Source organism: Phoca vitulina, unplaced genomic scaffold (genome assembly GCF_004348235.1).
Source record: "Phoca vitulina isolate PV1807 unplaced genomic scaffold, GSC_HSeal_1.0 scaffold69, whole genome shotgun sequence".
Taxonomy (NCBI): Eukaryota; Metazoa; Chordata; class Mammalia; order Carnivora; family Phocidae; genus Phoca; species Phoca vitulina.
In genome coordinates, this window is record NW_022589772.1 from 4,243,319 (window position 1) to 4,255,325 (window position 12,007).

The 12,007-nt window shown below is 45.1% G+C and overlaps 1 protein-coding gene across 5 annotated transcripts in view; it reads left to right on the forward strand.

The window, feature by feature from the left end:
• Nucleotides 1-9,347: 9,347 nt before the first annotated feature.
• CHRDL1 (chordin like 1) overlaps nt 9,348-12,007 on the forward strand; it is a 112,787-nt gene continuing 110,127 nt past the window's right edge. For 2 of the 5 annotated variants that reach the window (XM_032392773.1, XM_032392777.1), the window contains exon 1: nt 9,349-9,710. In XM_032392773.1, coding sequence (XP_032248664.1) covers nt 9,559-9,710 — 152 coding nt within the window. In that variant the 5' untranslated portion in view covers nt 9,349-9,558. Of the gene's footprint in view, nt 9,711-12,007 lie in introns of all 5 variants that reach the window. The other 3 variants (XM_032392776.1, XM_032392775.1, XM_032392774.1) reach the window with 3 other exon arrangements.

Consider the following 12,007-nt stretch of genomic DNA (forward strand, 5'->3'; position numbering starts at 1 on the left):
TGAAGGAATCCGAGAGATCAGAGAGTTCCACTCTTGCATTTTACAGATGGGAAAACTGAGGCCCACAGGAGGCAGAAGGCTGGGATACGACCTCTCCGAGGCAGAGACAGGACTAGAGCCAAGAGTCCTAGTTCTCAGGTCAAGGATCAGGCCGGGTTCTGCTGTTCCTCTTGTGTCAAGAACATCATATTGTCTCCAACATGAAGAGGGGAAAAAAAGACATGGACACTTGGTTATAGGGCCAACGTGCGAGTGGCTGTTTAGATTTTCAGATTGTCTTGGCAAAACCCTCTGGACGTGCAGATTCCTTGCTAGGTTTTAAAATGATCTAAACACAGAGAAAACTGGAGATGAGTGTTCGACTCTGTCTACATGATGCCTAAACAGACAGTTGATTCAGTCAAAAAATATTATTCATGTTGCTGGTTTGGCAAACGGTATCAGTTGGTGGACTGAATCTTTTACTTTTTAACTCCTTGAGAGGCAGTATGGGGTGGAAGAAAAAGCCGTAGACTGGCTGTCAGAGAACCTGGCTTCCAGACCCAGTAGAACCACTTATACCCCGCCCCGCCCCCACCTCCCCGAGCCCCGGGCCTTAGTTTCTCCCTTTCTAAATTAGTCGGGTTTGGACTAAGTTGTCTCTAAGATGCCTTAGAATTTTTGTCTTCGAGGGTACTATTGTATATATACTCAGTCATTTTCCAGTATGGGATGGGAGAGGGTGACATCCCTGCTTGTGGTCTTTGCCATCTGCGAATCTGCACGAGGTCAGCAGCCCTGCATTTCTAGTGTGAGAAGAGCTTTCTGGATGTAATTCCCAGCCTATTTCCATTTCACTCCCAATGTGGCTTCTAAACAGGCAGCTTACTGCTCTCCCTGGTCCCCTCCCTTCGGCTCCTTCCCCTCAAGAGAAAAGGAGTCCAGTATTCAGTTGACAGGAAGGACTCAGCAGCAGTCCTCTCAGGAGGGCCTGTACTTGGTCATCTGACCTCATCAGGCTAGTGCCAACCCTTCATCAGCCCACACCTCCCTCCCAGATCACCCATGCCCAAACGCTGCATAATTGGCCTGTGGGATTTTTAAAAAGAGGTAGGGAACAAGGAAGTAGTGTTGACTTAATGATGGGTTCCATGTCAGGTGTTGAATCCGACTCTTTCTGGTTGATTTCTGACTCTTAGCCTGGGAACAAGAGCTCCTGGCTTCTGTCCCCTGACCATCCCATTTACTCGCTGAAGCTTTTCTGAGTGGATTCAAGCCAGTGGTGTTCTGGCGCCAGCTCTCACCAGCTTGTGAGAGGCAACCGGACACATCTCTCCCTGACTCCACACTCAGGGGCAACCCATCAGTAGTTTGAGATCGGCCATGTTGGGGATATTTACATAACAGAAACCGGAAATTGCTACAAATCAGGATTTTTTTTTTTTTCTTCCCAGGGAGCCAGTTATTACACAGTTATCACTGTACAGCGTGGTTCAAACCCAAGTGCCTCGAGGGGCTAGAAAAGTCCTCTGAGTGACTAGGACAGGGCTTCCGGTAACAACGGGAACACAGTCGGGAGCGATGGGCACCGTGACAATTGGTGAGCACACATACTGTGTTAAGAGCAGCAGTAAATACTCTTCTTCCAGCCTATGTTATAGGGCAGAGAGGTCAGCCCCACATTGCCAGCAATTCCAATTTTTCAAGAGGAACCGGAAATCAAGGTTTTTGTGTGAAATCTCCGAAAGATGAAGATTAAAGATGGTTTAGAACCAATTCAAAATTTGAAAAAAAAAAATCCCTCTTCAATCCAGGCAAAACCTGCGGGCTGGTTCTCCTGGACCTTGGGGTCAGTCAGCAGTTTGCCATCTTGGCTCTCTGGACTCTCTGTTTCCTGCTCCTATTCCCTGGGTTAGATCTCTGATGCTGAGGGGCCAGTATCGATCCGAATGAAAAGCAAACTTGCATTCCTCGTGAACTGAAGGAACAAGGGAATTTCAGATCTGAGAGTATCCAGGTGGCTTCTTGTGATTCTACTCTGACTCCTGTCTTGTTTCTAGTCCATGTGTCATGAAGCTACAGAAGAGGATGTCAGGCCCAAATGTGCTTCTAACGTTTGACAATATTTTCCTGGCACATTTTATGACAATACCCGGCGTTCGTGCACCTGTGTGTGAGGAGAGCATGTCTTCCATTTTGGCATCAGCCTCTTAACTGTTCCACTGGAAGGCATGTTGGCACTCTACTCTCCAACTCACTCCCTGCCTAGAACAGGGTGGGAAATTGGGCTAATTATTGGTTTTCTCTTCCTGTTTTTATCCCCACTCTCTTCTAAAGACAGGCAAACTGAAGCTTGAGTAGCTAATAGAGGATTTTACTGAATGGGGAATAACTCTCACATTTGGACTCAGTGGATGGGGGCGGGGAGGGAAGAGTGAGGATGGAAACAACTAACGAGTGCCTACTGTATGTCAGGCATCATGTCAGGCACTGAATCTCCATCGCAATGTTCTTGTCCTCCCCTTTTCACATATAAGGAAGCAGACTCCAAAGAGGTAGATGACTTGGTGGGATTCAAATTCAGGTACGCTTGATTCTAAAAGCTTTGGTTCTTTTGAGTGCATCATGCCACCTCCCCGAGGAGAGCTAGATGCAGTGGTCAGGACAATGAGATAATCACTTCTGTTCGTTCTCTTGAAAAAATACTAGTGGATAGTTCTGCTACCTTGCTTTAGAATAAAGACAGATAACCTGGGATGTTCCTGGTGGTTCTAGGGAACTGTGGGGACCCGGGGGGTCCTACAGTAAGCTCTCTCAGCCAAGGCAGTCTAAAGCAATTAAAGGTTCCATAGCAATAGAGCTTCCAGAAAGATGGCTTCTATCCCACCATGTTGCATTTTTCTATGCACAATATAACACTTGGACATATTATATCTCCAGTTTGTTTTAATGACATCCCTGGTTAACAAGTTTTACACACCTCTGTAAGACTACTGAAAAATGTAGTTAAACGATATGAAACAAACCTTTGATCAGAAGTGGGTGTATGTTATGCTCTGTCCTTTCGACTCATTCATGGTAATTGTGGGCATCCTACAATTTTGGATGAAGGAATGCACCCCCTTTCGTTTTTTGGATATTTACTATAATCCTGCACACTATGATGAGCTTACCATGGATTTTAAAATAAATATGTTCCATGAAATTTTCTATAAGCCAAATCTTGCCTTTTTGATGGCCTTTATGATAAACCTGGAAGTGTGTTCCTTGGAAGTGTTTCACTTAAAATATTTCCACAAATATCTTAAAATCACTTAAAAGGAAAATCATTTCTATAAAAACGTTGTCAGATACAATACAAAGCACCAATAAAAAAATACCTTGGGTTCTCTTCGTGGGATACAAGCATAAATGGAAAATGACAGCTTAACTAACAATAATACACTGAACAAAAAAAAAAGAAAAACCCATAACTACTTCTATTAACTCGGTTTCTGTGCTTCTATAAAGCTACTCTCTCTGTTCACTTCTGTGGTTTTCTAAAATTCTAGGAAACAGAATTGTTTTTACTGGTGGTATCAGTCAGGATTGGCCAGGTTATGCTGCAAAATTAGCAACCTTCAAATCCCAGAAGCTTGATTCACAAAGTTCCATTTTTTTAAAGATTTTTATTTATTTATTCATGAGCGGCAGAGGCAGAAGGAGAAGTGGGCTCCCCGTGGAGCAGGGAGCCCGATGCAGGACTCGATCCCAGGACCCTGGGATCACAACCTGAGCTGAAGGCAGATGCTTAACCAACTGAGCCACCCAGGCGTCCAACATAAAGTTCCATTTATTACTCACTTCAGATATCCAAAATGAGTCCGTTGCGGGCTGTATTCATCTTAGTCATTCAAAAACCCGGGCTTCATTTGAATACATGCATTCAGGATTCCTGTGGTGGTGGGAAGGGAATGGGGTACATCATGCATTGGCTCTTAAAGTTTCCACCCAGAAGTGACACATCACTTTTGCTAAGATTTCAATGGCCAAAGCAAATCAGATGGCCACACTCAACCCCGAATAGGGAAGAGGGGTAAAATTTGACCATGAACCTGAAAGGAGGAAAGCTGGAAATATCAGATGAACCACACCAATGACAACCAATTTTGTATTCTAGCACTTTTTAGAAATGACTAGCAGGAAGAAAATATAATAAAGAGACAAAAATTTAGTAACAAACAAGCATATAGGCAAGTAATAAAGAGGCTCATATTAAAATATAGCTTAAGGGCCCTAAAAGGTTTGTAGAGTGATTTGTCAACTTTTAAATATTGAATTAAGTATCCGATTAATACAAACCCTAGGTCAGTCTGATTTTCTGTATAAAGACACAAACCTATACCATAATACACTTCTCATCAATCTTTATGGGTCTTGCCATTGTTTGGAAAGGTAATCAAATAACCTGAGTTTTCCAAGTTCAAATGGGACAAGAAGCATTTAAAAGGCTAAAATTTGAATTATCAGAACAGTGTTCAGTTTTTATCATTCTGAATACCTCTACTTTCATATTCATTTCTGTCATTTGTGACAACACGGATGGACCTTGAGGGCATTATGCTAAGTGAAATAAGTCAGAGAGAGAAAGACAAATACTGTATAATCTCAATTCTATGTGGAATCTAAAAAAAAAAAGCCAAACTCAGAAACCGAGTAGAATGGTGGTTGCCAGGGACCTAGAGGTGGGGGAAATGGGGAGATCTTGGTTAAAGGGTACAAACTTCCAGTTATAAGATGAACAAGTTCTGGGGGTGTATTGTACAACATGGTGACTCTAGTTAATAATATTGTATGATATACTTGAAAGTTGCTAAGAGAGCTCTTAAATGTTCTTACCACATACAAAATTTGTGATTATGTGAGCTGATGGATGTGTTAACTAACCTTATTATGATAATAATTTCACAGTATATAAATATATCAAATTGTCATGTTGCCCACCTTAAACTTACACAGTGTTATATGTCAATTATATCTCAATAAAGCTGGAAAAAAATAAAATGAGTGTGAGTTCTTCAATACACAGTATTGTGACACACACTAGCAACAAACACTGGAAACCAAAATCAAAAACACAATAACATTATGTTGTACACCTGAAAAGAATGTGACATTGTGTGTCAACTATATTTCAATCAATAAATTTTAAAAAAATCACAATAACATTTACAATTACTCCAAAGAAAATAAGATATGTAGGTATGAACCGAACAAAACACGTATAGGATCTATATGCTGGAAACTACAAAGCATGATGAATGAAATTAAAGACGACCTAAGAAATGGAGAGACACTGTGTTCATGGATTGGAAAGATGGAACACATGAAAATTGTCAATTCTCGCCAAATTCATCTATAAATATAAAACAATTTTGATCCAAATATGAGCACGTTTTTTATAGACATAGATAAGCTTATTCTAAAATTATACAGGAAGGTACAGGACCCAGAAGAGCTAAAACAGTCTTCACGAGGAAGAAAAAAGTGGGAGGAACCACTCTACTTAATATTAAAGCCTCTATGTGACTACAGTAATTAAGGACATGTGTTGTTGGTGGAGCACAGACACATAGATCAATGGAGCAGAATAGAGAAACCAGAAATAGAGCCACACCAATATGCCGATCTGATATTTGACTAAGGTGTAAAAGCAATTCAATGGCAGGAAGATATTTTTTCAACAAATCATGCTGGAGCGATTGGTATCCACAGGTGAAAAAAGTGAACCTTGATCAAAGTCTCACACCTGTGTAAAAATGAACAAAAAATGGTTCATAGATTTAAATGTAAAACTTAAGGGGCACCTGGCTGGCTCAGGCAGAAGAGCATGTGCCTCTTGGATCTGGGGGTCGTGAGTTTGAGCCCCACATTGAGTGTAGAGAGTAAAGGAATAAACTTTTTTTTTAAAATGTAAAACTTAAAACTATAACACTTTTAGAAGAAAAATATTTTTGTTTCCGATATAGGGCTGGGCAAAGAGTTCTTAGATTTAACATCAAAACACTATTCATAGAAAGAAAAATTAATAAATTGAACCTCATCAAAATTAAAACCTTCTGTTCTATGAAAGCCCATAGGAAGAGGATGAGAAAAGAAACTGCAGACTGGGAGAAAATATTTGCAGATCATGTATGCAACAAAGGAGTAATATCTAGAATATATAAAGAACTCTCAAAATTCAACTGTGAGAAAACATTCCAAAGAAAAAGTGTGCAAAATCCAATGAAGTTCCCGGAAGAGGGTACATAGATGTCAAATAAATACATGAAAAGATGGGAGACACCATTAGATATTAGGACAATGTAAAATACAACCACAATGAGCTATCTCAATACACCTATCCGAATGGCTAAAATTAAAAAATAATGGCAACAGTAAATGTTGACAAGAATGCAGAAAAACTGGATTTCTCATGCATTGCTGGTGGGAATATCAATAGTACGGCCACTTTGAAAAGCATTTGACAGTCCTTAACAAAACTAAACATGCACTCACCATACAACCCAAGAACGGCACTGTTGGGCCTTTATCCCTGGGAAATGAAAAGTTATGTTCATGCAAAATCTGGAGACCTATGTGCACAGCAGCTTGATTTGTAACTGCCCCAATCTGGAATGAACCCAGATGCCTCGCAGTCGATGAATGGTTGAACAGGCTATGGTATGTCTGTACCACGGAATATTAATTAGCCATAAAAAAGGAATGGATTATTAACATATGACACAACTTGGATGGGTCTCCAGAGAATTATGATGAATTAAAAAGAAGCCAGTCTCAGAAGGTTACATACCGCATGATTCCGTGTAATACTCCTAAATGACAAGATTACAGAGATGGAGAACAGCTTAGGGGTTGCCAGGGAGTAGGAAGACGGGGAGAGAAGCTAGGTGGGACTATAAAAGAGGAACACTGGGAATCTTTGTGGTGCTGGCATTGTTCAGTAGTTTGACTGCGGCAGTGGCCACATGAACCAACACGTGATAAAATTTCATAGAACTATACACACTGGCAAATGGGTGCATGTAGAACTGGTAAAATTGGAAGAAGGTGGATGGATTGTATCGATATACTACAGCTATGAGTCATGTTACCATCGGGGGGTGAAGGGTATTTGGGAATCCCTCCAAATTATTTCTTAAAATTGTAAATCTACAATTATCTCCGAATAAAAAAGTTTTAAGAAGGGAGTATGACATGATCTGTGCCCTAATCCCCATTTAATAGGGAAAAAAAGGCATGGAAATAATCCTCAGTTTAGTTTAAATAAGGCCTGGTAGGAAGTGGAGGTTTGGGCTCACCCAAATTAGAGATCCCAATTCAGAAATCAAGACCAACTAATACAAGGACCACCATCATTTACATGAATGAAGAACCTTTCAGAAAATCCCTGCAGCTCCCTTATTAGTTGCCAAGTGTAAAAGAGATCCTGAGCAAAAACTGCCCAGTTCAAAAGAACCATTTGATCACAGTAAATTGTTTTAAGCTTTTTTTTTAAATTGTTTTAAGCTTTTAAGCCACTAGGTTTTGGGATGGTTTATTATGCGGTAATCAGAATGTTAAATCAGGCGTGGGGAGCGAGTGGTAGTAGCCAAATACATGAGTGGTAAATTTCAGTGAGTCTACTCATTTTCAATGCTAGGATCCATGTTTGTCCCAGGCTGTTGTTCCTGAAACCCATTTTCCTGAATACATACTCTCTAGGCATGTTGGCAGTGATGATGGGGGCTGGGGAACGCAGATACAAAGGAAATTGAACAACCAGTCCTTGCCTTGAAGAACTCACAGTCTTGTGAGACAAAACATCAGCACATTAAATGGCATGAGAACAGTTATAAGGCAACAAATCAGCAAGTTCAAACTAATATACTACAGCACAAATTGAATGCATGTGGCAATGTATGGCTACCCAAACAGCGGGATGGAGCTAGACATTTTGGACCCTGAAGGCAACACTTTAGAAGGGCCCCTTTTCCTTCCTTAACAGTGAAATAAACATCTCCAGCAATGCAGGGGCTAGTTGGATGATATTAACACTTCTGAAGAAAGAAAAAGGAGGTAATTTCCAGAGACAGTTATTCTTGTTTTACTTTTCCTTTGTTCTGTGTTCCTGATATGTGATTTAGGGGCAAGCTACAATTTCCCTGAGCATCCATTTCCTCATCTCTAGGCTGGAGGTAACAATCAGAGAGTAGTGGGTTGAAAGTCAGGAAACCTGACACAGAATCTCAAATCTGTCATTTACTAGCTGCATGACCTTGGATACATCACCTCCCTCCACCCCATCCATTTCCTCTTCTGCGACATGAAGATGTTGAGCTCCATGGTCCAGGAGATCCCTACCGACTGACTCTAACACTTGAGGCCACAGATAGTTCATAGTTGGTGGTGAGGGGTTAAAAAAGTAATGATGATGTATACGAAAGTAATCCATAAGCCATAAAGATATATAGATGTTAGAAATAACAATATGATCCAGTTCCATATTAAAAAAAGAAAAAAAAAAAAAGCCCTGTAGCTCTCCTCCAAATTTAGGGGCTTAAAATATAAATGGGTACTGTCTGTCAAGGCAGCACTTTGGGGCCCTTAGAGGATTCTGAGAATTCTTTGTAACTACTGCTCATCAAATAAACACAACTTTGCACTAGTCTGTCTCAGGCTCACCAAGCCATCCGCAGGGCTATTGTGATTTCAAGGCTGGGTTCTTGGCCCAACTCAGAATCCCAGGGACTGCTAGAACAGTGGTGGCTGTGGTGGGCCACTCCAAATTTTCTTCAAGACCCCGAACAGTTAGTAAAGGCCCTTTCCATGAGGCGCGGGGGCCCTCTTTGTGGGAGAAAGCAGATTTCTAAATCGTCCCCTCTCCCTCCACACAGACACCCGTCTCCACCCTGCCTTTAAGGACACCGACACTTTGCCACTTTTCCAGCCGCGGTGTGGATTGGGAAACGCCCCGAAATGATAAGCAGCTTGCTGGGGCGTAATTTGCGAGGCCAGTTCCTCCAGCGTCCCGCGCACTGGCGCGGGGCCGGACCAGGTGCACCCAGAGGGGCCCTGAGCCGGAGGACAGGGGTTGCGGGCTTCCAGACAGCGAGGTCGGAGGGTAGCCGGGGTCTCCAGGGCCCGCGCGAGTGGTGGGGAGCTCCTAGGTGCATTCCAGCGCAGAGGGGGAGGAGGGGCCGGAGGAGAGGTGCGGTCCCTTTAAGACCCCAACGCTGGCTTAGCCAGAGGAGGGGGGGTGCAGTGGGGGCGCTGCGTGATGGGAAAGTCGCCGGCTGAGCCTCACACTTTCTCCCGATTTCTTAACTTTCGGGCCCGCGGAGCAGGAGTAAGGGCGCTGTGCCGGGGCGGAGACCCGGCTGCGGGCTTGCGGCGGCTGCGCGCCCGCGGACTTCCCGCCTGCGCCGGGCGGCCGGCCTCTCGGGCCAAGTGGGGAGCGGGCGGCGGGCGGGCAGGTGGCCCCGGGCCGCCGCGCCCGCGCCTTGGCTCTGCCCCCGGGAGCCGAGCGAGCCGCTGCTCCCTCGTGGTGTGAGGGCGGTGATGTTTTTCCTCCCACCCACTTTGGAGTCCCCCCTCCCCCTTCGCGCGCACTCTAGCTCTCGCCACAACCTGCGAGCCCCAGACCTCGGAGGAGCGCCCCGGGGAGCTCGGAGCGCGTGCACGCGTGGAAGACGGAGCAGGCCAGTGGCCAGGTCAGTGAGCAGTGCCCGATGCCCGCTCCCTCTACCTTCCTTTCCAGCCTTTGCACAGGTGGGGTGTCTTCTGTTGGCCCGAGCCGCCCCTGCACGGTCCCCCGGGGCGCCCCGAACTCCCCTGACCTGCCACCCCAACTTGCTCTCGGGTCCAGCCGCCAGCGGCCCGGGCTGGAGGTGGGCTCCCAGGCGCAGGACCCCGGGCAGGTTAGGGACCTTGGATTCGAACTCACCACTTGCCACTCGCCGCTTGGCCTGCTTATCTCCAGGCTCTGGCGCTTGGGGAAGGCCACTTGGCCAGCCACCTAACGGCTTCTGCAGTCCCCTTCGTTACTGCCTGTGTCCCGAGAGCCTTTTTTTCTCGCTTGCTGAAGTGCCCTGGACCAGCGGGAGATTAATATGGGCTAAAGTTAATGAAACAGGGTGGACGGGGGCGAGAGGCTCCTCTAGCCCCTGGACATCTGTCTCATTTTCCGGCCCAGACCACTGGGGTCAGAGCCTGAGACGCTAGGCTCAGGAAGCAACGGAGCACTGCCAGAGCTTAGGGCCTGGAAAGCCTGCCTTCCAGACCCTCCCGGCCGGCCCTGCCACTAACTCTATGAGAATGGGCTGGGTTGAGTTCTCCGGGCTGCAGGGGGCCCATTTTGAAGGTGGAGTTGTTGTGGGGAATAGAATGAAATGATGGCTAGCAAGGTGTTTTGCAAGCCAAATGCAAGGCATTGTTTCTCAGTCATAAGCAGCAGTGAAGGCATTGCCTCGGCCAAGAGACACCCTGGGCTAGAACCGCCTCCCACCTGTGAACTGAGCTTTTCTTGTTGGGTGGTGGAGTGGGGAGAGGCTCTCAGCGGATGGACGCGGTCACTGAGACCCCAGTGTCTTCTTGTTGTTTGTCCCAAAGAGAAGCACTACCCTCCCCCCCGGGGGGGTGCTGTCCCACAGAAGACAGTGAATGTGAGTTTACAAGGTCAGTCAAGCCTCTCGGGAGGATTAAAGAGACACTGTGGGCCGTGAAGAACTGGCTGACGTGCTCATCCCTTAGCCTGCCTTTGGGAAAGTCTCTCTGGTTCTCTTCTACCCAGGAGACCTCTTCTGAGAAGGTCTGGACTTCTGACACTTGATGGCCCAGATTGCCTTGTGGTTCCGGCCGGGCAAGGAGCCTTCGGTCCCTTTGCTTGATGCAAATGAACTGTGAATGCTTGTTTCATGGAGGCACCTGAATGGATACACTTCTGTAGGTTCTGACATGTTTCTTGTTCTCTTGTTTTTGTTTTTTTTTTTTAAAGATTTTATTTATTTTTTTGACACAGAGAGAGACACAGCAAGAGAGGGAACACAAGCAGGGGGAGCGGGAGAGGGAGAAACAGGCTTCCCGCGGAGCAGGGAGCCCGATGCCTGCGGGGCTCGATCCCAGGAACCTAGGATCATGACCTGAGCCGAAGGCAGACGCTTAATGACTGAGCCACCCAGGCGCCCCTTCTTGTTCTCTTGTAAGCCGCCCCCCTCCCCAGGGTTAGTTGCAGGATTTTGTGTTCTTACTTGCTTTCTTGGGGGTGGGGAGCCTGGATCCCCCCCAAACAGGTCTGTGGCTACATTTCTAAGTAACCTGTAGGAGAGTCAGTGCAAGTTCAATGGCACAGCAGCCCGAGTGAAGCAGAGAGTTAATGCAGAAATAACTCCAGTTAACTGGGTCAAAGTATAATTTGAAAAATTAAGGACAGTTTGGCTCTTTGCAAGTATAAGAGTCGGCATGTTTGCTGAGCAATGCTCGCTTAGGTTTATTGCTGCAGTCCCAACAAATGTCTTGAAACCACCTCCCTCCCCCAAAAGAAAAAGTTAAAGGGATCAGGCGACAGTGAACCGGGAAGAGTCCTGGGGAGGGAATTCTTCTCAGTTTATATTTCTGCACAGAATACAAAGACAGGACTTCAGATCTTGTAAATCAAAAGTGAATATTTATAAAGCGATTCATTTTCTGATGTTCTCCATCACAGCCTGGGAGGCCACACAGATGACAGGAACGCCAAAAGAGATTAATTGCTCTCTCGTCACCAACTTTTCTATTTGCTCATAACATTAGTTGGGACCCACGAAAAGCAAAAAAAATTCTGAGAGCCGTTTTCTTGCCAGCTTGAGTTATGAAGCAATGCTACTGTTCACCGAATCGCCCAACCATTGTACAAGAAAAACAACCCTGTTGCTTCTTGCATGGGGAGACCCGAAAACTGTGGTTTCAGAAATACCCCCTGAGATCCATATGTGATTGTGATAAATTGGATTTCAGTGGTTAGAAAATCTTT